Below are 27,455 nucleotides of genomic sequence, written 5' to 3'. Positions count from 1 at the left end.
AGTTAGCAAGTAGCATGAATTTCACGCTCAGTAACCACGACAGTTATACAGTTTAACAGCTGTCAAAATAAACATCTAGGGATTCATGTTTCCACAGAAAACGTTTGGTCGAATGCATAATGGATGACTGAGGTACAGAGGACGTTTTATCACCAAAAATTGCCGGCTTTGTGGACCGGGCGCAGCAAGGTAGCTAGCGCAAAATTGGTTTTAGCTAGTTAGCTAGCTGTAGTTGTGCTTGCTAGGAGTTTACGCCCGGTTGCCGAACAGTGGTTGACACGCAAGGTAAGTTAAGATGGGTTTACTAAGTTGTTGCTAACGTTAAACGCTGTGAACAAACCCAGCTTGCGTTATAATATTATGTTTCGCTGTACGATTGTCAATGTCAGGTGCAATGCAGTCTGCTAATAAGTCAAGAGCAAAATATGCCTGGCTAAATAATACGTTATCAAGTGGTGTGCTAGCTTTCTAGTGAGAAACTCGTGATGGTTTGTGCCTGTCGCTAGCTGTAACTTCGCTACGCTAGCTAACTCTTCAGTTAACATACCACTAAAGTAGGTAGGTGTTCGTGTCATTTGTTGTTGGACCTGTCCTTCGTCTGTACGTCGTTACAGAATTTAACGAGGGCTTTAGTGGTAAATTAGGATGGCCTGTAATGTAATTGCTTGCTCAAGAGGAACTCGTGAATGTTGTGGAAATTTGTTAAGTACATGTAAACGATAAAAATGGCTGACACTTCGTTCTAGAATTGAGGGCGCGCAACCTAAACTGCTCCAAAGGCAACACTTGTCTTTACTGTGATTGGTCAAAGTCTGGCTCCATGCTTATATGCAGAATGATGATTGGTTATCTATGGAGTCAGTTGGTAAAGTCAGAGCCCGTCTGGTAAAGTTCTACTGAAATTGGATGTCTAGTTTCAGAGAAATGTGAACAGTAATTATTAACAGTTATGTAACTGGAAGAGTCATTTAAATAGCGACACCGATTTGTGGTTTAACATCGTGCTCTATGGAAGGAGTTGTATTGACTAATCTTCGATTATTTTATTGAATTCAAAGTAGGTCTAGGGTTCCTACCCCCACTGACCTGGCTAACAGGCTAATGTTAGCCCCGCCTCCAAGAATAGCAAAAATAAAAACACAATTTGAGTTTCGCCTTGATCCGAAAAGTGAACTTCAAATCGGGGAGCAAATTAAAGTGCCAGTCCTGTTGGAAATATATATTGGACAGTATGTGTTGATACATGTTTTACTACTGCGTTTTTGACGTTGGCTATACAGAAAAGTAGGCGCCGAATGGTTGATTGTATGCAGATACGCCGCTGTTAGCTAAAAGGGGAAAGCTATCCACCGTTTTGAAAATAATCAGCTAGTTTGCTATCGAGAACAAAGTTGATTTACAGCTAATTTGGATGAAAACGGTGAGTATATTATTTGCCTATGCCACTCCTTAAACCTACAGCAGATTGTTCTGCACGTTTAACAAGAGAATAATACTGATTGGATTGGTAAACGAGTGTAGGTAGCTGTGCTACTTGGTTAGCTAGCTTTTCAGCACATTCATCATATAAAAGGTTGCATTCCCAACTAACTTGAGCTAAGTCTGCTAGCTAAAACTTTTACGAGTCGTTGTATATCCGATTTATGCAAACATAATTGTGCTTTTCTTGAAATTACATGGTAATGGTACCAGAAGTAGGATTCAGTTTAACGTTTGATGGCAGACAGACAAAAGTTGGCATAGAAGACGCGCATCAATCAAACGTTGGTCAAGTGATGGCTATCTAGTTAGGTAACAAGTTACATTTAGCAGCTGCGAACTGTAAAATGTAGTCTCGAAAGTGTGACTACCGAAATGTCATATTAGACGTTAATGTTTTCGACGTGGGTATTTAAGAACCGGTTTAGAAGAGATGTATAGTCTTTTCGAGGCTATAAAGTGGAATATTTGCAGATACCCGGCTGATCCGTGACCGCTTCCGCTTCTTAAAACGAGCGCGCCATAAATTTAAAGGAACAGACTTCTTATTTGTCCGTGATTTAGTGAACACACGTGGGACTGTGAATCCACAACATAAAACCAATGAGGGATCTTAGTGTCAGTTCAATTTAGCATCCGATTTAGCGATGTAGGCCATGTGTATTTTTCAAAAACATAGAAGTACCGAGTGTCTTATGTTCTTAGCCATTTACTTAGGAACTTTCCTTACAAAGTGATCAGATATTGTGCCCACAAATGAATAGTTATTTGGCACAGAATATTATTATATTATTATTATTATAATATTATTAAGTGATATTATATGTTGCTTCTAAACGGTAAAAAAAATGTCAAAATATTGTACACATTTAACACAGTCTCCGCTTATTTCCTTCTTTGAAGGCCTCTAAGAAATGTGGGGTTTGTGTGTGATAGGAATGCTATTGTCACTTAAGGACTGAATACTTTTTCAGCATGTAGTGAATTACATGTTGTACCTTTTTATTTTGTGCAGGTGTTGGTAGAGGCACAGACAGGTGTGTGGTCAGGGGCCCATGAGAAGGCCACGCAGGAGGGGAAACCCAGCCGGGGGTTTGGGAGGCAGGCAGCGGGCAGATGCAGCTGTCCGGGGGGCAGGACCGGGGAGCCGAGGGGCCAGTCAGCAACGTCCGTCATCCCCCTACAGCAACATTAAGGTGTCTCCAGCTCGGGAGACGCTGACCTATGCCCAATCGCAGAAGATGGTGGAGGTGGACCTAGATGGACGCCTTCACCGCATTAACATCTGTGACCCACTGCCGGTCATCACCGAGGACGAGATGACAGCCCAGGATATCGCAGAGTGCAACAGCAACAAGGAGAACAGTGAGCAGCCTGCCCCGGTCGCCGTGGCGACTCCCGGACGCAAACCAACAGGAAACAAAGGCCGCAGGAAAGACAGTAAGCACTCACTCTCATCCTCCGCTGCGTCCCAGAACAACAGCACTCATGCTCAGTCACACACGCAGCCCCATGGCCCCAGCCAGCTCCCTGAACCCACTTTCCGTGAAATGGACACCTTCTCCCCTGTCGAGGCCACCCCGCTGCCCACCGCCTACTACCGCTACATCGAGAAGTCAGTGGAGGAGCTGGAAGCCGACGCAGAGTACGACATGGATGATGAGGACATGGCATGGTTGGAGATGGTGAACGACAAACGCTCCTCGGACAACCAGACGGCGGTGTCGCCGGACATCTTCGAGCTGCTGATGGACCGGCTGGAGAAGGAGTCCTTCCTGGAGTCACGAAGCCAGGCATCGGCACAGAGCACCATTGACGAGGACGCCTTCTGCTGCGTGTGCCTGGACGACGAGTGCCTCAACAGCAACGTGATCCTCTTCTGCGACATCTGCAACCTGGCCGTGCACCAGGAGTGCTACGGCGTGCCCTACATCCCGAGGGCCAGTGGCTGTGCCGCTGCTGCCTGCAGTCTCCCTGCCGTCCCCATCGACTGTGTGCTCTGCCCCAACCGCGGCGGCGCCTTCAAGCAGACCAGCGACGGGCGCTGGGCACACGTGGTCTGCGCCATCTGGATCCCCGAGGTGTGCTTCGCCAACACGGTCTTCCTGGAGCCCGTGGAGGGCGTGGACAACATCCCGCCGGCGCCGCTGGAAGCTCACCTGCTACCTGTGCAAGCAGAAAGGGCGCGGTGCCTCCATCCAGTGTCACAAGGCCAACTGCTATACAGCGTTCCACGTGACGTGTGCGCAGCGCGCCGGCCTCTTCATGAAGATCGACCCGGTGCGCGAGACCACTGTCAACGGCACCACCTTCTCCGTCAAAAAGACGGCGTTCTGCGATGCGCACTCACCGCCAGCGCACGACAGACAGGCGTCAGACGACGAGGAGTCAGGGAGGGTGCTGGGGAACCGGGTGAAGCGTGGGTGCAGCGCCTACACGCAGGCCCCGCACCTGAAGAAGCAGAAGAAGGGCGGGAAGAAGGAGTCCAAACAGCAGCAGCAGAAGAAGAAAGGGAAGAAGAACCAGGAGGTGGCTGCCAAGAAAGTGGTCACGCCTCTGGTCACCGTGTCCCAGATTCCCAGCCACAGGTCAGCTGCCATAATATGTCTCTTTATTGAAAGAGTAAAGTATAACTGCAATAATGCATCATATTCATTTTCTAGACACTTGTTATTACATGATTATAGTGCAGGTTTAGACTTCACTGAGTGACTGACATATAGCCTGGCAAGAAAAGAATACACACATGAGAAATTTGCAAGCACCATTGGTGGACAAAAGAAAATAGAACACACTCATGCTTTTATTGGACTCTCTTAAGTCCAATTACCATGCACTGTGGTGCATGAAAATGAGTGCCCCCTAGCATGATGAATGTTTGGTATTTGGTTTGCGTGCCTGTTAAATGTGTGTTTAATGCATTCCTTCATTTGATTAGGCATAACACATACTGTTTTTTTTTTTTGTTTGTTTGTTTTTTGACTGTATTGACTATCACTGAAATTTGTCACAGGTTGAACAAAGTATGTAAAGGAATCATCATCCAGAGAAAGAACCAGTTCCTACAGAGACTTCACAACTATTGGTTACTGAAACGTCAGTCACGCAATGGGGTGCCTTTGATTCGTCGACTGCATTCTAATCTTCAGTCTCAGAGAAATGCAGAACAGGTCAGTTGGTTGTTGGTAGTGTGTACTGAAATATTCTGTTAGTGATGGACCATACAATCCAAGACAAAGTTATATCAGGTATGTTGCTGAAGTATTAAGGAATGTAGCATATTTTTATCAACACATTGGATAACTAATGAACAGAATCTAGGACTGAAACAATTACTTGAGTAACTCGAATAATTAGATTTAATTTAATTTGAGGCAGATTTTCTGCCTCGAGGCTTTGTCTTAATTCCTATCACTTGTAATGTGGTCTGCTCAGCTCGGGGATTATTGTTTCACATGTACTGTTATTACTGATGCGCACACCACTTTCAGAATTAAGTTGGTGCAATGATGGAGAGCCAAAAAAATGTCCTTAAAAGGCAGAGAATGCCCAAAGTTTTGGGATCATTTTAAACTTAGAAAAGAAGACAAGGTGCAATGTGTCTACTGCAAAGCAGAACTGGCGTACCACAACAGCACGATGATTCAGTATCTGATCCCGTGGTTAACACCAGCTCGCCAAGAATAGACACAAGGCAACGTAAACATTGATGTTAGCTGATTTAATAGTTAGACTAGTTAGAACATACAGTATTTGTAGCGGCTGTAGCCTAATGTTGTGAGTCGATATGATAAGTAGTAAACTAATTCATGTAAAATTGCTAGTGAGCAATACACCAAAAAACTCATCACACACACACACACACACACACACAGTGTGTAATGTAACTGCAGTTATTTTTTCGTAAGGGAAGTTAATGGTTAAAGGTGCCATGTGTAAGAATTTAGGTAAAAATATCCAAAAAATGAGCTACACGCATCAAAAGAATGAGAGGAAATAAGGGCGATGATGTCATTAAAAAAATGACAAGGTATAGTCAGAGAATGTCTAATAAGGGAGACGGGCTCTGGTATAGTGCTGAAGAGATATCAACTTGAATTAGCATGCTAAATTACTAGCCACAGCCCGACAAGTGTCATAATACCAGTTTTGGCCATGGGAGGCAGTATGCGGGTAACATAACCGCCACTGTAAATGTTAGTTCAAACACTCAAACTTTTCAGGTAGCCGACAGGCTAACCTTTAGCATTTCCGACATTGTATGTCATTACATAATGCAGCTAACATTAGCCTACATGCTGCAACACAGGTATGAAATATATTATGTTTTAGTCAGTGTCCAAAGAGGTGAAAGCCACTTTAAATCGGGTCACATTATTGACTGTTGTGTGTCCGAGAGTCAGCTTGTGGGTTTTGTAAGGGCCAGCATGAGGGACAAGACCTACAAAGTTGTGGTGAGTTAAGCAGGCAGGTTGGTAACGTTAATGCTGCTAGTTAACATTAACTAGGCTACTGTAGCCTTCATACTGTATGATTCATATCAATCATTAACCTAGGAATACTTCTTCGTGCATTTAATGAACATTTTGTGTAATAATTCACGGCAAATTAATAAACTGAATATGGTGGTCCAAGAGCAGACCATGCACCGGTCCATGCATCAGCATAGGATGACAGTCAGGTAAGGTCAGGTACGAACGAAGCACTGCACCATGTTGCTAACGTTAACCGCTAATATAAAATACACAATGATAAATATAAAATTCAATATCAAAACACAATTATTTACAGGATTACTTCTGAAATAACTGCACATTCACTATATAAAAATCACTGTTTGGAGGAAAGGGTTCGCGTGCTGTCGCCAGTTGGAAATAGCCTGGGTGTTCCCATGCTGCCTTGCGCACGATTTGATTCACGCTGCTAAGGCAGCCTGGAGACCATGGAGCAAATTTTCGCCTGAGATAGGGAACCAATCACAGAACAGGGGGGAAAGCAAGACGATGATGAGCTATGCACAGACGCATTTGATAGACATCCGTGGCACCCAATAAACGGATCTGGGCATTTTTTTCAAATACGAGAAAATGAACGTTTGGTTCCCAGACCACGTCTCATTGAGAAGTGGTGGCGCTAGCCAGGCTAAGTTGGAAATGGTTTAAATGGCAAAATAAATCGCGGCGATTTTGCCTATATTATTCAGTGAGGCGCGGTGGTTTATGGGATGAGTAGTTCCTTCGATCGGAAATGAAAATATGTACAGTCTTGTACCTTTGACTTTTTTTGATTTTCTCTTCGTTTTTTCACTCGAAATGATATGTTGTATGCTTATGAGTTATGCCGTAGCTGGTTAGCCCAAGACATGCTGTAAAACTCTTTAGATACGGATTTTTCCCAACGTCAATGGGACAAATGAATGGGAACCTTACATCCGGCACCTAACCGCATTTTGGCTGTGGGCGGGACTGTGCAGCTCTATACACGTGTCTCGGTTGTTACTCTAGGGTAGACAAACTCACTTTCTGGAGGTATACTGCCCCATCTTTTATGGAATGTGGAGTATGAATTGATTTTTTGGCAGACATTACACATGGCACCTTTTAATGGCAAATGCACAAATCTACATAAAACAGATATATTACTTTACTTTGAAGTGACTAAGGCTAGTTTACAGCATGACATTTGTTGTGCATGTTAATAAATTGCACTTAATAATGCAAAGTTATTTTTTTATCCGATTAATCAATGAAATAATGACTAGAATACTCGATTTAAAAAAGAATCGATAGCTGCAGCCCTAATAGAATCCTTGTTTGTTTTCCCCCTTGTTTCAGAGTATGAGCAATATCATAAACGTGTTTGCCCATGTTTAGTTTGTAAGACCATGAAGACCCAGTTCATGTATGTGATCTGTATAAATGAGTGTGCTTGTACATGTATTCCAGAAGGAACCAGATGAGAAGGTGAGCGCTGTGCGGGAGGAGAGGAAATACTGGCAGAAACTGAGGCACGACCTGGAGAGAGCCAGACTGTTGGTGGAGCTCATCCGCAAGAGGGAGAAGCTAAAGAGGGAACAGGTACCACATTCGCACACACACACACTGAAGAAACCTGGGAAACTGTACCACCAACATTATTGCATGCATGCAACTATCAGCCTAAAAAGTGTGGCAGCTGAAAGGTTGAGTGGCCAAAATATGCGGTGATAATAATGATCATGGAAAATACTAGAAATTAGAATATATCTATATTTTTTGCTGAGGGTAATGTACCACTCACACCCTCCCACAGGACTTGTCAAGAACACTCATACCCTCAAGTTTGTTGGTTTGACCTTTCCATGACCTCTCAACCCTCAGGTGAAGGTGCACCAGGCTGCCATGGAGATGCAGCTGACCCCGTCTCTGGTGCTGCTGCGCTCGGCGCTGGAGCAGCTGGAGGAGAAGGACACGGGACACATCTTTGCCGAGCCCGTCAGCCTCAAGGAGGTCAGTGGGGCCGCCAGCCCGCCACTGCTGTTTGTTTATGGGTCCTGTCTGTCTGTGTTCTGTTCATCTGCACGTTTGTTGCGTTTTGCACATTTGCTTATTGTCTTATTTTATTTATTTATTTATTTTTATTTTGTATTTATCCTTTGTTTAACCAGGGTAGACACGTTGAGACAGATCTCTTTTCCAACTGAGCCCTGGCCAAGAAAGGCAGCACCTTAGTTAGAGGGGATAAACATTAAACACTATACAAATACACAGCACAAATAGGATGCAAACTGAATAAGGAAAATGTATTGCATTTGTGCAGTGAGGTGAAGATACTATCGTAACGCCTCCAATTACCACCGCTTTCGTTCGAAACTTCTAAAACAATTATGTTTTTAATGCTTAAAAATAACATTTAAATGAATAAATGAACCTTAAATTTTTCAGTAGCCATAGGTGTGTAGATTTGAACCAAATCTGGTTTAGTTCTTACTGGGGCTTTTGCTGCCTGAAATATCCGATTTTGTTTACCACGCTCAGAGGTTAGTCCTGGCCTGGTGGGTCGCCTATTTACGCCATTTCAATGGCACATGAACAGTTAGACCTTGAATTCTCGTCATGAAATTAAAATTCCACTGGAGCTCCAAGCGGATTTGTCACGCAGCCTTACAACACTGTTTACAGCTCTTCGAGTCACGGTAAAATGTAATTTTTGGTACATAGCTAATTTAGATACACCTATGGTGTGGGTGCTTGCGTTTCTTTAGGAATCCGCCGTCTTGGTTTGTATAGAAATGGATATTAAGTGACACATACACGCAAGACGGCGGAAATACGGGACCGACGGTAATGGGGGGAGTTCCGATACTAGATCACTACTGGGATGATTGCCCTTTTTGCTCAGAGCTATGCTACGATGCAAGATTACTGGCTTTTCCTGTTAACTTCAGGAGTAACCGCAGTCAAAAGATCTCAAAAGAACACAGCACTTTTGAAACAATACATGCTTTTGTTGCATTCTTTTAGAGGTAAGCCGCTTCCCCAAGGTCATCGGGGAAGCCAGTAGCCTCGCTTCATAGCACAGCCCTCAGCTCTGTCTGAAGGGTGTTGAAATGTTGTCATTAAACACTAGCTGGCTGTAATCAATGTTTATTAGTCTGATGGAGTTGCTGCCACACTGATATTGACAATGCGTTATTGGTTTTGCTATGATGGTAAATAATATATTGTTGGTTATAATTTCTTATCAAGACTAACTGTAGTCAGCATTTGTATTAGCTCTTAAAAATTGCCCATGTTCTAGGAAAATGTTACTTATTTATAATTTTGTCTCAGGTCCCTGACTACCTGGAGTTTATCTCTCATCCAATGGACTTCTCCACCATGCACTCCAAGTTGGAGGCCCACAAATACCACACCATTGCTGACATGGAGGTGGACTTCAACCTGATGATCTCCAACTGCCTCACATACAACAACAAGGACACCTTCTTCCACCGGGCCGCAGTGCGTCTGCGAGACCTAGGGGGCGCCATTCTGCGGCAGGCTCAGAGACAGGCACAGAACGCGGGCTTGGACCCCGCCACGGGCATGCACCTGCAGGAGTCTCCGCAGAAGACAGACTACTACCGCTGCACCTGGGAGGACGGTGAGTGGCCCCCTCACACCTCACACTCACACTTTCTCACACACACTCACACACACACACACAACAGAGGTGGAACAGTTCTCACTAAAGTGAGCCGTTTCAGCAGCAAAATGTGCCGTTTCGGTGGAAAGGTGTGAAATTTCTGTGAGAAAATGCTGACATTGGGGGAGTACTGTGAAAGCCAAATGCCAGAGCTGCAAAATTCTCTGACGGTGGGAATGGGGTGTAGAGTTACCTTACAGTCAATTCCATGGGAGCATGAACTCGAATCAAAATAATCAATTAATCATCAAGTTGTATACATGATCTTGTATTTGTTTGAAATATCTTGAAAAATCTTTTTAATACACTGTTAATTTTTTAAGGTTAAGAAATTGATGATTGTTTCCAAAATCACTGAGTAATCGTGTTGAAAAATCATGCTCCACTCATGTTTTGAGTGTCAAAGGTCTTCTGTGTGGTCCAGGGGTCTCTGTGCTGTGTCCAGTCCCTTATGCACATTTGTACTCAAGCTGTAACACTGTGTTAATTGAAATAGATGAATACATTGATAATACTGATTTTTCTACTCTGATAGTCCAAGAGGATGTGTGATCTTACCTACATAACCTACCATTTTAATCCCCAGACATCACTGATTAGAGTCAGGTTCTGGCTGAAACCCTTTGCAAAGACAGTGGACAGTTGAATACTAGACAGCTGGTCTGTATTTGTTTTAGTTTTTTCTGTTCCTTTATTGGTGTGCACAGTGGCCAAATTGTATGCCATGACTATGCCAAGTTGTATGCCATTGTATGCCTGTAGGGTTTGTATCTGTTCTGTGTGGTCATTGGTGTGTTGTGCTGTCCTGCCCTCTGCAGTGGACTCTCTGCTGGAGCCGGAGAACCGTGTGCACATGTCGGCCGAGGAGCAGCTGCGCGAGCTCCTGGACAAGCTGGACATGGTGACGTCCATGCGCACGAGTGGAGCGCGTACACGCCGCGTTCGCCTGCTGCGCCGCGAGATCCACAACGTGCGCTTTCGCCAGGGCCAGCCCTCCACACGCCACATGCTTAACGGGGAAATCAAAGAGGAGGACGAGGACGACGATGACAATGAGCTGGACGAGGAGGAGGAGGGGGAGAAAGAGGGAGACCACACACTGTCTGGATCAGATAAAGGTGAGAGCTTTGATGCTTCCCCCCCTAGCCGTGGCCTACTGGTTTGGGCTTCGGACTTGTAACCGGAGCGTTGCCAGTTCGAACCCCGACCAGTATGAACGACTGAAGTGCCCTTGAGCAAGGCACCTAACCCCTCACTGCTCCCCGAGCGCCGCTGTAGCACCCGACCATCATCCTTATCAAAGTGAATAGGCTGCTAGGCTAGGCTACTTATTTATCACCCATATTCATTAATCTGCTGCCTGCTACTGTCTGGTGAAGACGTGCAATTTAGTCCATGTCATATTGAAAGTGAACACCAAGTGCGCTCAAGTATGGGTTTGTGCAGACTATTTTGAAATATTTATCAAATAGGCTATCGGATATAGTTTAATCTGACATCAGCAAACTGTTTGTAGGGCTCTCCTACTTAGCTGTAGCTTTAACGTTAACGTTACAGTGCAACTGTTTTAGGTTGTGCTGCTGCTCTGATTACTCAAAAGCTAATGTGGAACTACAGTAGGCTATCCTACAGTGTTTGCCAAATGTATTTATGAGAAAGTGTCTCAACAGAAAAAATGCTAAGAAAATTTCTCAGCACACCACCATGATATTAAACATAAAAGTCAGAAAAAGTATTGCCCTATGCTGCTACTACTGCTTGTTGCCTATTTCATAATGTCTGATGGCCACGCCATTGATTTCACCAATAATGTCCACAAAACACAGATATATTAATAGTCAGACTATAGCAGGGCAGGAAACCAAGGCAAATGACAATTTTCACATAGATGCCGATCCAGACAGCTTCACCAAAGCCACATCAACTCACACACAACTTCAAGTTAGCATACAACACAAAAACACTTTTTATAAAGAAAAGGGCCAGATTACAAGCATGTACTGTATTACAAGTCTATGTTATCAAATAAACATGAAACAAAACTTACCAATTCCTGCATAGGCTACTGACCAGCTACGTGCAGAGCTAGCTGACATTATGTGCATCTTGCTAACATGTAGTCCAGTTGACACTGTAACTTTACATGATATAATTTTGCTTAATGAAGGCTTATCAATATATATTTTTTTAAACAAAAACGGTCAATATACTGTCCATAGCTATAACCAAAGCCATGCCAGTGTGACATGTACTTTTCCAGTAAATGTCAGTCTGACTGACAGAAGATGCTCACGAAATTCCTCAAGTCAAATAGATAGCGTTAAAATTCGTGATGAACGGTTCCGGGTATTCTTTTCAAACATTGCAGGTCCAGCTGTAGTCAGACCTGCCTTCCTCGCCATAATAGGTCGATTTGATTGGCTAATCAGTCAGATGTAGCCATCAATCAACCCGAATCCAAACATATGATTTCTAATGGTTGCTTAGGTACCGAAAACGCAGTGATTCCATGTGAAGGCCTGATGCGGGCCTTAACAAGGGAAGACACACGATTGGATAAAAATGTATCGCACGCCCTCACTATTTGTTCACACAATCTGTCAATCAAATATAGGGGACAGCGGTAGGATATGTTTAGCCTAGTCGAGAACGATCGGGAAGGAGAAGAAGAAGTGAATAATAAATGGTAAAGTAAAATGTTATTAAAGACACTATTATTTTTCATTCGTCGTCGAAAATAGTTAAGCCTTCAGAGAAGGCCTTGAAGGCCCTGACGGTCTGCCACTGATCAAAAGAGTATATATACTTATACCCATTTTGATTTGGATGGAAATTCAGAAAAAAAACAAGCCTCTCAGTGAAGGAACTATTAATGACTAATAAACAGACATTTCATGAAATTTAGTCTTTGGAAGACTTAATATGGTTTGAATGTACAGGATACCGTAACCTCAAAGTAAAGGGTTCTATTTCATTTGCTGTGTGATCTAATGGTTGTGTTCAAATATTTTGACAATGTTGAGATGAAAGTGAGTGATTGAAAGTGGAAAGGTGTTTGACATCTTGCTATGGTTGCAGATATTGCAGAATAATATTATTCTGCAATATGTTATGCTGCTATGTGTAGTATATGGAGTATAGAAACATAGAATTTGATTTCAAGCTTCCTCCATTTTTACCTCAATCAGAGGATTCCAAGTGCACTCCCCCTCCAACCCTGGAGCCCTCAGGATTGGCCCACCCCCCTCCACGGGATGACGCCCCGCAGGACCCGCCCACCCTGCGGCCGATGACGACAGAGCCCAGGACCCTTAGCCGTCCGAACAAACGCCTGAAGCTGAACAGCGAGAGCTCAGACACGCCAGTGACGCCCCCGGCGATCACTAAGAACTGCACCAAAGAGGAGGAGTCTCTCAAGACGCCACCCCAGACACCGGACAAAGGTCCTGGGTTGGTCAACGGGGTCTCTTCCCCCGAAACAACCACGCCCCCCCGGGTCACGGTTGGGGTGGGCCGCCGGACTTCTGTCCTTTTCAAAAAGGCCAAAAACGGAGCCAAGCTGCAGAAGGAGAAAGAGAAAGACAATCAGCTGCAAAACGGAGGTACAGACTCAATCAGCCCCTCAAACTGCCTTCAGACCCCCCCACCTCTGACTTCAGTGCCCACGACCCCAACCAAACCCCCTCCTGCCCCCACCCCTCCCTCACCCCCGCCTCCCAAGCGGCGGCCTCGGAGTCGAGGCAGCAGCCCAGAACGCCACCGAGACGCATCACCTCAACGCACGCCAGAGGCAGGTCAGTGGTTCTGACACACACACACACACACACACACACACACACACACACACACTACCTTCATTGTGTCTCACTTTCCCTGTCACTTGTTTTTATTTGCTTTGTCTACTTTGTGGAGAGCATATATAAACATCCTCTGATTTGTCACCCACTTGCTGTAATGCCTATGAACCCCAGTGGTGGACTAGTAGATTTGCATTTGTATGTCTTGTTGAAAGTATAGAAATGTACATTAACCTCAACAAGATCCTCCTCAGGTCTCACAAATGGTTTCAAAAAGCACAAAGATGGCGGCTCAGACTCTGAATCCAGCTCGTCTCCAACGATACCCAGGGAAATGTAAGCACCTTCCATCTTACACAGATAAAGACAGGATCAGCAATGGTGCTTTTTCTTGTTTCTCTGTTTCATTCCTGCTATGTTTCCGAGTTGGTTACAGAGAGCATAGCTGTATATTTCGATATGAGAGGGCGTAGTTGATTTGGTTCTCCATTAAAGTTTTTTTCTACATCCGTAGTGCATCACCACCTAAGAAGAGCCGAGGGAAGCCGGCCCTGTCCAAAGTGCCCTTCCTGGACACAGTGAACGGAGACGCGGACTACACTGGAGCAGGTTAGAGCAAGTCCTCCCAGAAGACGCAACTAATTTCAAAACATTTACTAACACACTTTATTTTCCATTTGTGTTTATCAATTCAGTAGTTAGAACGCAATCTTTTGTTTATCCGTGAGGTGTTAAAGGAACACACCATTTTTGGGGGAAATTATTTGCCATCTACCTCAGAGTTAAATAAGAAGATGCATATACCATTCTCTTCTCATTGCTTGCAATAACCCAGTTTGACAGTGTTAGCCTAGCTTAGCATAATTCACTGGTTATTCCAGTTCGCCTGTAGCTAACCTGTAGCTGAAAGGGAGCTGTAGTCTAAATGGTGTAACTCACTTCCAGGGATGTGTACATGGGCACATACTCAAGTAGACACTCGGGACATGTTCTCATCATGTTAACCTTGGAACACTGATTTGCTGTTTGGCCTTTCCAGGTGGTGATGTGCTTTCCTGTGAAAACAGTGGCGAGTTAGAGCCTCTAGATCTGGTGTGGGCGAAGTGTCGAGGCTATCCCTCTTATCCTGCACTGGTGAGAGCCCTGAAACTCATTTGCCTCACGCGTCACAGTACAATTGGATATCGGTATCCTGTACATCCAAACCATATTAAGTCTTCCAAAGACCAAATTTCATGAAATGTCTGTTTATTAGTCATAAATAGTTCCTTCAGTGATTTCCATCCAAATCAAAATGGGGTATATATAATCTTTTGATCCTGTGAGGGAAATTTGGTCTCTGCATTTATCCCAATCCGTGAATTAGTGAAACACACTCAGCACACAGTGAACACACAGTGATTCACATTTACAGATTGGGATAAATGTAGAGACATCACCACACACTAATCCCGGCGCAGTGAGCTGCCTGCAACAACAGTGGCGTTTGGGGAGCAGTGAGGGGTTAGGTGCCTTGCTCAAGGGCACTTCAGCTGTGCCTACTGGTCGGGGTTCGAACCGGCAACCCTCCAGTTACAAGTCCGAAGCGCTAACCAGTAGGTCACTACTGTTTTGAAAACAAAACCTAAACAAAATCAAATAACAAACTAGCCATTCCAGTATGTCATTGTGCCTCAATCCTAACTTCAATCACCTCGATCAAGATCTATATATATTTTTTTTTTTTCATCCTTTTGTTGTTGTTGTTATTGTTTTTCCCTAATTTGCCCAACATCCCAGCAGTGCTGTCAGAAATGAATCTTTGACTCCGTCAATAAATCCTCACAGACAGCTGAATCACTGGTGAAGCATGGTCAATCATGGTGAATCATGTCTCTGCAGATCATTGACCCAGACATGCCCCAGGAGGGCCTGCTGCATAACGGGGTGCCCATCCCCGTGCCCCCGCTGGACGTGCTCCGCCTGGGAGAGGCCAGGCAGGAGGAGGCCGGGGAGCGGCTCTACTTGGTGCTCTTCTTTGACAACAAGAGGACCTGGTAAGACGATTGGAGGAGAAGTGAGGGGTGTGCAGAGCTCTGCTTCTATGCTAAGATCCCTGAATTATTTAAGAGGGGGAGGTCGGTACACATTTTAAAACACATTTGGTCTGTTTTACTGATTTATTAGTAGAGAAATGGGGTTTTTGGCTTCTGCATTTTGAACCCTCCTTTGTTTACAGGTGAATGCAAGCAGCATGCTGATAGCTTTTGTGTGTTACACATTTACAGATCTCTTAATATGGCTCTGTTTAATATTTGATGTTTCTGTGATCGTTTGTTACTTTCTCTATATCTTTTTATATTTCATATATTCCTTTGTCATGGAGGACCACTCCACGGAGCCTCCCACACCTCTCCCTCTCCCTCTCCTTTTGTGTTCGCTCTGTTTTCCCCTGGTGGTGCCACCGACCACTGACCCTCCTCCTGTGCTCTTGCAGGCAATGGCTGCCACGAGACAAGTTGATCCCCCTGGGCATGGATGACACTGGCGACAAGCTGCGCATGATGGAGGGCCGCAAGACCAGCATCCGAAAGTCCGTTCAGGTGGCCTACAACCGCGCCATGATGCACCAGAGTCGCGTGCGCGGCGACCACGGCTTTGTCGCCTCCAATTACCTCTAGACCCCCGAGAGGAGTGCTGAGAGAAGCTGCAGAGAACCCTTAGCCATAATTGCTGCCATCAATTCCGGCCCATAGTGTTGGAAACAACAAGAAAACAAACAAATCAAACATCGCCAACATGCCTTTAATGCTTCCCTGTTCTGTTTTGTGTCTGCAGTGAAAGAGACTGGTTGTGAAGGATTGTCCGCTTTACTGGGTATGATGGTCGGACAGTACTGTGGGGAAGGGGAATGTTTTTATGGATGATGGGGTTTTTTGTTTTATTTGACATTTTCTTCTGCATTCATTCATGTGTTTGGGGATGGTGTTGATCACGTCTGAAGATTGGGCGGGAGCTGTTATTTTATTTGCCAGAGAGGCCCCCTTGTTTTTAAGAGTATGGACAGTAAGTCACGCGAGCATTGAAAGGATCACTGCCATTTTCTTATTGTAGCTTTTTACTTTTTGACGTTTTACAAAAACCACTTTGTATATTGTAAAGACACTCATGTATATACGTCTGTTTATACCATATGAGATCTAATTTAATTTTGCGCTCATTTTGCAAATCAATTCAATTACCTGAAGGTATGAAGAAACGTGTACATATGTGTAAAAAAATCAATTTAACTGACTTGCTACAAAGTGTATTTTAGCTTGTGTATAGACATCTATACACTTGGTATGTGTACCTGCACCAGCGCACACACACAGTCTATGGTAAAATATATATTCTCATTTTTTTTGATACACAGAAATGTAATTTATTTATGGACCGTTTTAAAAGAAAAAGAATAGAGAAATAAAATTATATATTGGTTGAAGATTTGAGATGAAATTGTTATTTAAGATAAACTATTGAATAGGGTTATAAAGACAAACAACCAAAGTGAGATTGTGACTGTGAGGTAGTGATGTTAAGATTTGTGAAAGAGTAATACGGTAGGGTCTCCCAATGTGTTTTTGTTTTTTTTCTTTTCCACATCCTGTTCAAAGTCCCCTCCACCCAGAAGCACACAAATTGTATTTATTGTAGAAAGTTCCCTGAGTTCTAGATCCTGTTTATACTATGGAGCCCCAGAGCAATTTTAAGCTTGTACAAACTGCAGATTTTACCTACTTGCCAAATAACCGGTCAAACAGTATTTTCTCATGTTGAGGGAAATAAATGTTATATTGAAAACTTTTGCTTTGTACCTGTCCTTTTTTTATGCTGAACATCAAACTTGGTTTGGATATTCATTTTGGGTTTCATTTTGAGTTTGAGTTTCAAGTGAAAATGGTGCTGAAATAGTCTCCTTTCATTAGACAGCTGTTTGGATCACATTCTCCAAAAGACTATTCTAAATCAGTAGACTACCACCTTACACACTCATGACCTTTACTTGCAGCAGCAGTATTCAAGTAGCCTAGTCAGAGTGCTAGAGGATCCTAAGCCAAATAACTGCTTTTCTGTAACTTAACCTTGTAGATGTAGAACAAAGACACCATGATCCCGTATGTTCTGAGTCTACTGATAAAATGGACACATCGTTCCCACTAAGTTTCATCATAGCATCTGCTCAGTACACTCTTAAAACAAATGTGTTGTGTTGTTTTCAACACATTCGTTTTAAGAGTATAGGTAAATGTTAAACAGAACAATCCGGAGACCATGGGAGTGTTTGCCAATGTAAGTGTTTCACAGTTAAATAGACATTTTTGCAACATAACATTGAACCTCATGGGAACATCCTCGACCAGGTTAACCTCTACCTCTTTGTAAATAATGAGTAATTGCATTGGATCTAGATTGTTACTGGTTAACTACAGTGAGGGTGGGTTGGTTTTCAATCAACCCAACTATGAAGTCCATATGTGTGACAGATGCAGCAGAGCATAAACGATTAAAATGAATGGAAATTGTTGAAAATAAGTTTTTATTCAAGTCACATACTCATCACAACAATAAAAAAAAACATGCCCGCTAAACTGATTTGAAAGATACTTTATAAAATACTCTAAGTATACGTTTTGACTGGAAATAGTTTTTTTATGTACAGTACACACAAAGATTCACACAAAGATTCTTTCATTCTCCTTCCCAAATTCTCTTATTATCCCTCTGTCTGTCTCCCTCCCACTCATGGCTGCATATGCCAGCTTTGCTGTTGCAGCATGGTAAGATGGTTGTGGCAGAGCGTCTGTAGCTCGGTCAGCCTTCCCAGCAGCCTGGCGAAATGTCGGGGGTCGCGACCTGGGCCCTGGTTGGAGCAGAGTCGAGACAGCAGGTCGAGAACAAGCTCCTGGAGGCTCTCCACACGATCCACCGCCTGCAGTAGAGGCCTGTCTACTCCCATAGCCCCGGGAGAGAAAACACAAGACAAGTGTGATTACCCTGTTGTCACAGAAATGTGCTGCTGAAATAGTGATAGTTGAGATATGTAACAATATGAAATATGTAAAACTGTCACATCACATTACGTGCCACTGGATGTTCTAATACTATACTGAATGCAGTGTCTCTGAGTTAATAACTGCATGCACAGGCAAGTACTAGGGTGAGAGGATTTAAACTGAACAGGAACAAGCCAATGTGAAAGCAGTTTGATACTGCCAATAATACCTCAAGTTTACTTTTGCTTCAGTCGAGCAGTGTGAACAGCAAGTGTGGGGGGCAGTAGCCCCCCACCCTACGAGCCTGTATGTAGGCCTAGTCTGCGATAATAACGGTGCACTGCGACCACATCACTGAGACGCCAGGTGCTGGGATCGTGGTCACAGATACTGTTTGTGGCAGGGTGGGGGAAGTTGCACTCCCACTGCACCATACGCAGTCATGTTGCAAATGAGTTTCTCATATGCAGGCAGCTAGATGCAAATGTGTAACACGTGTATACACACTTACTGTATTTTCACGAGCACCACAGAGTAATGTTGCAAAAATCTGCTCACCTGAGCACAGGATTGATATGGCCATGAGCAGTGCATACTCGGCCTCTGTGACTCCTAAAGATGCCATGCTGTGGAAGAAGTTCAGAACTGGTGCAAGCAAGTCCTCACTGGCCCCTGATGTTCAGACAAGTAAACAAAGAATAAATATGAAGTAATGTGATAACAAAGACAGATATGACCACCAATGCTTGTTATATTAACAGGCATTATGAGAAACTCTGATTGGTTTTCTGGAATGTCTCACAATGTAAATAGCATTGTCTTCTAACTTATTAGATCCTCCACAAAAATCTTATCTGCAGAGTGTTCAAAAGGCATTGGGATATATGAAGAGTTGTCTTACCTGAGACAGCATCATTCCTCACCATGTCTTTGGACTCTATGACCTTCATCCAACCATGGTTTGAGATGTTGATGTTCACTGGATAAAGAGCAGGGAGAAATCCCATCAGTATGAGTATTATCTATACATTTGTAAAAGTGTCCCATATATTATAATATATTCTTATACACTTCATGAGAATTCAAGCAGCATGGCTTGTAGTTCTTCTGCATAATACTTTTAGTCCACTGGGGGCAGTCAGAGACACTACAGCAAACTGGTGATATTGTTTGAAAATGTGAAATTATTTCGTTTTTGTACAAAACAATCGTCTATGAGCAAATCAATATTTTCACACCAAGTCCAGTCTCCTGGATTTAATTCTGTGCAAATGCAACATGCTGCCTCCTTGACATTTAAATAGAAGACATACTCCAGTTCTAAAGTTGTTATTTGTCCTCCCCAAGCCGCCCCTTGTCCAGTGCGGGCCAATATCCCTGCCAGCACAGACCCATTGCAAACCCATTGTCTGACCCTGGTCATGGATTCCAGTCAAAGGGACCACAAGTAAGAGACAAAACAGAGGTCCTTGTTGTGCTGAATGAAACTGAATCTCCCCATTCAAATAAAGAAACAGGAATACAAACCTGCATTGCGAGTTGACGGGTTCTCTGTGAACTGCTGTGCAGCAAGCAGAAACATGACCTCAACAGAGGCATCGCAAAGAAGTGTGTTCTGGTCTGTACAGTCCAGTAACTCAAACCCTGAACACACCACATAACACATGTAACAAATGTATGTTAACACCGCCATTTATTCATTTATTTGTATCATTAAATATGTTATATACTCCATATGTTCTTATGTACTAGGGCCATGAGTTTTGTCTCCCTATCCTGCCTTTTTCTTTTGTAGCTTACTATCTCCTAAGCACTTTGTGACTCATTGGCAATAAGCACTATAGATAATATATACAGCTTTGTTACTTACATCTGTTGGTGAGGTACCAAAAAGCATGTAATGAACTATGAGTGGTTCTTTACTTACCAGGTACACTCTTGAGGAACAGGAGGAGCCTCTGACACTGAGAAGAGGTCAGATCACTCATTTTGTCCCCATGTCCCATGCTCAGCCACTCCGATACCTGCACAAAGGTATACGTCTGTGCTGCTTTAAAAAGTCTAAGACCAAAGCTGAATCATGATAATGTTATAAATGTGATAATAGTGATGTAAGTTGATTACCTACCCTATATTGCACATTATCTTGCGTCCTGTACCGACGATGGGACTCTACAATTCTGTCTAGTATACACTTCTGGTCTCTTGATAACCCAGAGGGCACCTGCAGACATATGATTTTAATTTGAATCATACAACATCACTCCAAATAGACATTCACAATGGACAGGCTAGCATGCAGTAGCCAGAAATTTAGACTCAATATCTGACTTCCACCATTGTGCCCTTGAGAAAGCCACTTAACCCCGAGTTGCTCCGGGGACAGTGGCCCTTATAATTGACATATCCAAGTTGCTTTGGATAAAAGTGTCTGCTAAATGAATGTAAATGTAAAACATACTGCTCATATAGATACATAAACTTCATATAGCTCCTGGAGAATACTGGGCCTCTCCACCATTTCTACAGAACTGAGAACAGAATGCTCCGTTCTGTGATTAAAGGATTTCAGAACACACAGACAGGTGGAGCAACTGGGGACGAGGAGAGGGGTTGAAAACCCAGTAACAACCTGAAAAGAATGAAGACTTGCCAGCATCAACACATACACTTGTACACACACACACACACACACACACACACATACATGCATGAACACACAGCACACATACACACACACACACACACACACACACACACAAACACGTCACATCAGGAGAAGAGTGTGTGGCTGTGTCTGTACCCGTGCTGCTAGTCTGCTGGTGGAGCTGACCGCGCGTCCCTCGGAGCTGTCGTCCTCCTCGGCGGCGTGGCTGGAGCCCAGACCTCCCTTGTGCTTGCTGCCCTTCCTCAGCCTCTTCGACTGGCACTGCACCTCTGTCAGCAGACCTGAGGAGGAGCCACAGACAGGGGTCAACAGCACTGCCTTCTCTCTCTCACTCTCTCTTTCTTTCTCTCTCTACCTCTCTCACTCTCTCTTTCATTCTCTCTCCCTCTCTTTTTCTTTCTCTCCCTCTTTCTCTCTCACACACACACTCTCACTTGCTCTCTCATAATATATGTGCGTGTGTGTGTGTGTACTATTTCTCACTGGGTTTAATAGAAATATTGAAATATATACAGTACAGTGGGGGAAATAAGTATTGAACGTGTTAACATTGTTTTCAGTAAATATTACAGTTTTTCTCAATCACTTTAATGCTTGTGTCAACTCTGACATCAAAACAATTACATTTTTTTTCTTGATCGCTTTAATGCTTGCGTCAACTCTGACATCACATTGTCAAAACAGTTAACACACAGGTCTAAACAGAATCACTCTGGCCAAAATGACACATGTAACACTCTCAAAACATTTAAAACACACAGAAAAAGCCAATTTTGCCTTCAAACAACACAACTTGAAGTCAAATCACTGTTCGCTTTCAATCAATCAGTACACACTGCACAACAAAATGCAAAACACCGGCCTCAAAATGCCAGGAGTTTCAGCCTTCATTTTTGCTATGTCTGTTCCATTTTTTCTATTTTTTCTGGTATCAGAAAAACTGTAAAAAGACTAAATGTGTTGAATAAAAATGAATTGTATTCATTCTTCTCAAGATGTAACTGTCATTGACATGTAAGACCTACAGTAAGCACCTGGACAAGAGACATTTCATTGAACTACATTTTTCACTGAAATAGACTGACAGTAAACACCTTTTGTATTTTTTTCTTCACCAAATAGGCAGTAGAGTACACTACTTTCTGCCTAGATCCATACTTGCAAATAGCAACACAGAACAGACATGGTATCTCTTATTGATAATGAATGATTGCTGATTGAAGAATTGTGCAAAGGAGTTTCACACAGGTGTATGAGACTCAGACGTATGCAAGGAATCTCTATTACTTGTAAATAGATGTTTTCCTTTTGTTTAGCACAGGGAAACCAATAGAGTTTAGGGTCTTTGAATGACATCTGTGTTAACTATTTTGCAAAAGGGTGTGAGAAATGTGTGAACCCAATGAAAATGTGTGAGCACATTTGCAAGAGATGAGGTCTGCTGCCCAAAAAAGGTGTTAATGAATACCAAGTGGATCCCAGTTTCTTTAAGCAGGTCAAAGCAATCAAGAAAAACTGTATTTCCAATGAGGCTATTCACTTACTCATCTCAGTCTCACTCACTCATCTACACATAAAAAAAGACACAGGAAAAAAGTATTGTAAAATACTTTGTGGTTTGTAATGTCAGCTTCATGACATTTCCTGTATGAAGAAACTAATCAGTCGCAGTATTCAGGTGTGATTTTGGTCCATTCTTCTAAACAGATGGTCTTTATCTTGAAGACTCCAGGGGGCCCTCTTGTGAATTCTGATCTATAGTTCCTTCCCCACATGTTCAATTGGATTTAGGTCATGGGCTTGATTTTTTTTCTCTGAAACCAGTTTCCTTTGCTGTATGCTTTGGATCATTGTCCAGCTGGAAGGTCTACAAATGTCTCATCCTCATCATCCTCAAAAATCACTCCAATCATGATACCTCCACCTCCAAACTTCACTGTTGGAATAGTATTTTAGGGTGATGTGCAGTGCCATTTCTCCTCCAAACATGGTGCGTAGAATGACAGGCAAAAAGTTACATTTTGCTCTTGTCTGACCAGACTACATTCTCTCAATATTTTGCCGGCTTGTACAAAAGTTGTGTAGCAAACTTTAAACAAGCTTCAACATGTTTTTCTTCAGTAATGGAGTTGTGAGGGGTGAGCGTGCATAGAGGCCATGGCAATGGAGTGCATTGCCTATGATTTTCTCTGTAACAATTGTACCTGCTGCCTCCAAGTCTTTCTGGAGCTTTCTCCGAGTGGTCCTTGGCACTTGGGCTACTCTTTTGACTATCCTTCTGACTCCTTTGTCAGGAATCATGCAAGGAGCCCCTGTGTGGGGGTGGTTGGAAATATATCTGTAACCAGTTCCATTGATATGTTTGCAGCAATAAAGTTGTGAAAGTCTTGGGAGAGATTTGCTTCTGCCCATCATGAGATGTTTCTTGTGTGACACCTTAGTAACAAAAAAGCCGTTTATAGCCCATCAAGATGTACTGACCCTAAATAATATTTATTTGCACAGATAGGAGGTATAACTACTTTCTAACAACTAACAGATTTCAGCTGGTTCTTACTTTTTCTTTTTCCTGTTTCATTTCACTTTATTACACATAACTTTACTTTTGGATTTCTTTATATGTGTGATTCCTGAGTTAATACTAATGTCTGGTGAAAAAATGTGAATAGCCTCATTGGAAATATGCTTACTGAAAAAAATGGTGACATGTTCAGTGCTTATTTCCCCCACTGTAACTGTCTTTCCACCTCTAACGTTCCCATTTAAGATGTTTTTGGTCTTTCAGCATCCAGTGAGCTGACGTTCAGTTGCAGTTATTTATTGAAAACTCTTGAGACCTTCACTGAAAAAGTGATTCAACAACATAGAGTTATTCTTCCTTATAGGCCAACTGCCGAGATGTGCCTATTCTTAGACCGAGTTGCATCTTTTTAATAGAAGGTAGGCTATATTTATCCTCCATCATGTACAGTATGCACCTTCTTGTCGAGAAAATGGGGGACATTATGGAAAGCAGTAAACATGGTTCTCAGTGGAGGTGGATCTGTTCATTTGCATCACAATGAGAACATTATAAGAACCTACCCGTGCCGGTGCTCACAATCTCTACAGTTTACAGGGCCAATGAAATGCCATGCTCCTGGGCATACAGCACTAAAGCAGGTAATGACTAGGATTAGCGGACTCAGTTTATGAAGCTGTTTATGGCGGATAAAAAACATAAAGTGTCGGTCACTCAGTCTCTGCTGACAAACTTTTCCTCATCTGGTAACAGCCAGAGATGGGCAAAAATACATCAAAATGTTTTTTTTTTTTTTTTATAAAATATCAAATAAAATATCTGTCTATTGAATCTATTGCTTCATCAGTACACTGACTTAAATGGACAGTGTTTGAGAGCAACAGCTTTTCTCTGCCCACAAATGGGCAAATGACTAGGTCAGCACCAGTCAGAGGCTACATTCATTGTTTTGTACTTTTATGATATCATCACTTCGCCAAACGTATTGGTTTTACCAAAAAATTTTGCCAGTATTTCCCACTACCAAAAATACACACCTATAAAGTATTTTGATGCAAAAATTAGGTCATTTTCTTTAACCCAATAAAATACAAACCACTATTTTGTATTTGAAATACATATTCATATTCATGTATCATAAATACTGCCCATCCCTGGTCCTAGCCAACCAACAAAACCAGCCCACCCACCCCCCCCCCACTCACACTCAGCCAGCATGCCCACGGCGCGGCACTTCCTCAGCCGGCAGTCCTGGCACTTCCGGCGCATGTACATGTCCATCTCGCAGGCCCCACCACTCTTGCAGCGGTACACCGCCTTCTTGGTTACGCTGCGCCTGAAGAAGCCTACACACACAGGCCACAGGAGGACACCCACTCAGTGGTCAAGCTCATGTTTGTGTGCTTAACGCAACATTAGCTTCAGGCAGGAGCACATTATCTAAACATAGGTAAGACAGTTGAGTTTGATATTACTTTATTACTCACACAACTCACGTAATGGTCTGACTATTATGACTGACGAAATGACTGTCACACCATTTTGTGGCTAACGTTTGCCCCCCTCATAGGTGAGGATGTTGCAGTGGTACCCTGAGGCCTTATGCAACATTATGTTCAGTTAGGGAAACATTATCTTGATTGTTTGACATTACTCTAATAAGCGATGCATCTTCATAAATCTCAAAATACGGGAAATATGGTTTTCCAGTGTAGCTCTGCAGTGTAAAACACAAAGTTTGCAATTGCACAAGCAAATACTCATATACAGTGCCTATAAAAAAGATTTCACCCCTTTGGATATTTTCCCCTTTTATTGCTTTTATAAATGGGAAAATATCCAGGGTGGTGAATACCAGTACTTTTTATAGGCAACCCTTAACCCTTAATGTTCTGTCTATTATGACTGACAAAATGACCGTCACACCATGTTGTGTCTGACCTTTGCACCCCTCGCAGGTGAGGGCATTGTAGTGGTACCCTGAGGCCTTGTCCCCACACACCACACACAGCTCATCCTGGCCCCTCACCCGAGCCCCTGGGCCCAGCCGGGGCCTCTTCATCAGGGGGTGCCCAGCCAGCATGGCCCGTCCCTGGGACGGCACCACCTCCAGCTCGGGGTCACAGCTGAAGTCGGGGCCCTGGGGGCTGCAGGAGTAGGGCATGCTGCAGGGCTGGGTGGCCGGAGGACCGTAGACGGAGAACTGGACGTTGACGGGGTTGTACTGCTGCTGGCCGAACGGAAACGGAGCCTGGAGCTCGGACTCCTGGAAAGAGTAACCCAGCGGATCCACAAGGACATCTGCGGGGGGAGGGAGGGTAGGGGGGGGGGGCAGAACTGAGATGTGAAGGCCAGCCGGACCCCAAGCGGAGGAAGACAAATGCTATTTATCAACAGTCACACTGGTTTAGAGTCCAACTGCATTTCAGGAATGTTGATCCCTGTCCGAAGCCCTTTGCGTGATTCATGCCTTATTTAATGTCTGTTATGGTCCTTTGGGGACCTAATAAAAAAAGTGGGGAGCGAGACCTTGTGAACAAAATTTGACTTTGGAAACAGGATGCAGCTGAGAGGTTAGAGAGGTTGTTTATGGTTTTATTTTTCTTTCATAGTCCTCGCTTTCCTTTTCTCTCTCTTTTTCTCTATTTCTCTCTCTCTCTCTGTGTGTATGTGTGTGTGTGTGTGTGTGTGTGTGTGTGTGTGTGTGTGTGGATGTGGATGTGGATGTGGATGTGCGATGCGCGCGTACTTGTGGCGGCGTGGCGTCGCGTGCGTGGCGCGGGCGTCGCGCGTCGGCAAGGTGTGTTAGGGGGTAATCTGAAATGAATGGAGCCTGACAGGCATCTCTGGCCGTTTGGGGATAGGAGCTTGGAGCAGGGCTGCACTCTGAGAGCCACATCTCCACTGGGGGAACACATGTCACCGCTGGACGGACTTCTGACAAACATCTGCATGGCGAAGGAAGGTGTCATTCAGAGGTTTCCAGGCCCTCGCAAGCACAAGGGGATCAATGTGGTTCTCCCATCACTGCACTCCGTCACAGGCATTAGTCTAGTCACTGCAGTCCAGGCCACAGACAGCAGCCCAGAGATGAAGGCTGATATAATGCATTGATTGATCCAGATGTCAAATTATAGTGCATGATTTAATAGCACTGAGACTATGGGACGATCATAAAGAAGGAAACGTGCCTCCATTAGGTACATAAGAGGACACACAGAGCGCTGTTTATTTGGGATTACTGTCAATACCACAAGATATCCTAGTAAGCTATGTAATCTCTTTCAAATGCCTTCAGATGACCTTTTAGTTTTAATGATCCCCCCAGAACTGATTTGGTAAGTATTGAAGTATTTCTCACATGTTTTTTACTTAATGGTATTTTTCCACTCTCTCTCTCTCTCTCTCTCTCTCTCTCTCTCTCTCTCTCTCTCTCTCTCTCTCTCTCTCTCAGCACTATTGTCCCTCTTCTACATCTATCCATCAATGCATCCACACTCCCTTTGCAACGGTGCATCTTCTCCTCTCCTTTGTCCCTCTCTCCCTCTCTCCCTAACACTTATTCTGTCCCTCACAGATGTTTTCTGTCCTAGCAAAACACACAGCCCTGCTCTCAAGCTACGTGCGTATGCAAGTGTGTGTGTGTGAGCAATTGAGTGTGATAGTGCCTAAGTGTATGTATGTGTGTGTGTGTGTGTGTGTGTGTGTGTGTGTGTGTGTGTGAGAGAGAGAGAGAGAGAGAGAGAGAGAGAGAGAGAGAGAGAGAGAGAGAGAGAGAGACCCTGTGCTCATGTCTGTTTGTAAACGTT

The 27,455-nt window shown here is 43.6% G+C and overlaps 2 protein-coding genes across 3 annotated transcripts in view; one reads left to right on the top strand and one right to left on the bottom strand.

Moving 5' to 3' along the window:
• The first annotated feature begins 967 nt into the window (after nucleotides 1-967).
• On the top strand, nucleotides 968-17,267 carry brpf3b (bromodomain and PHD finger containing, 3b). The gene is given in 16 exon segments (XM_048242218.1): nucleotides 968-1,420; nucleotides 2,495-3,408; nucleotides 3,411-3,460; nucleotides 3,462-3,623; nucleotides 3,625-4,067; nucleotides 4,493-4,649; nucleotides 7,425-7,556; nucleotides 7,839-7,967; nucleotides 9,291-9,603; nucleotides 10,464-10,763; nucleotides 12,834-13,439; nucleotides 13,697-13,778; nucleotides 13,957-14,051; nucleotides 14,482-14,576; nucleotides 15,324-15,478; nucleotides 15,919-17,267. Coding segments are annotated over 15 exon segments (3,777 nt in total). The 5' UTR covers nucleotides 968-1,420; nucleotides 2,495-2,534; the 3' UTR covers nucleotides 16,103-17,267.
• A 747-nt stretch (nucleotides 17,268-18,014) lies between these two features.
• Nucleotides 18,015-27,455, bottom strand: part of nr1h5 (nuclear receptor subfamily 1, group H, member 5) — a 14,478-nt gene continuing 5,037 nt past the window's right edge. For both annotated transcript variants that reach the window (XM_048240247.1, XM_048240248.1), the window contains exons 3-11: nucleotides 25,588-25,947; nucleotides 24,852-24,992; nucleotides 21,261-21,406; nucleotides 20,586-20,681; nucleotides 20,385-20,481; nucleotides 19,985-20,101; nucleotides 19,359-19,436; nucleotides 19,016-19,129; nucleotides 18,015-18,410 (exon numbers count right to left, since the gene is read on the bottom strand). In XM_048240247.1, the coding sequence (XP_048096204.1) occupies nucleotides 18,205-18,410; nucleotides 19,016-19,129; nucleotides 19,359-19,436; nucleotides 19,985-20,101; nucleotides 20,385-20,481; nucleotides 20,586-20,681; nucleotides 21,261-21,406; nucleotides 24,852-24,992; nucleotides 25,588-25,947 (1,355 nt within the window). In that variant the 3' untranslated portion in view covers nucleotides 18,015-18,204. The remainder of the gene's footprint in view (nucleotides 18,411-19,015; nucleotides 19,130-19,358; nucleotides 19,437-19,984; nucleotides 20,102-20,384; nucleotides 20,482-20,585; nucleotides 20,682-21,260; nucleotides 21,407-24,851; nucleotides 24,993-25,587; nucleotides 25,948-27,455) is intronic.

Source organism: Alosa alosa, chromosome 4 (genome assembly GCF_017589495.1).
Source record: "Alosa alosa isolate M-15738 ecotype Scorff River chromosome 4, AALO_Geno_1.1, whole genome shotgun sequence".
In the NCBI taxonomy this organism is placed as follows: Eukaryota; Metazoa; Chordata; class Actinopteri; order Clupeiformes; family Clupeidae; genus Alosa; species Alosa alosa.
Note: the sequence above shows the minus strand (reverse complement) of the source record. Positions and strands in the feature narration are given on the sequence as shown.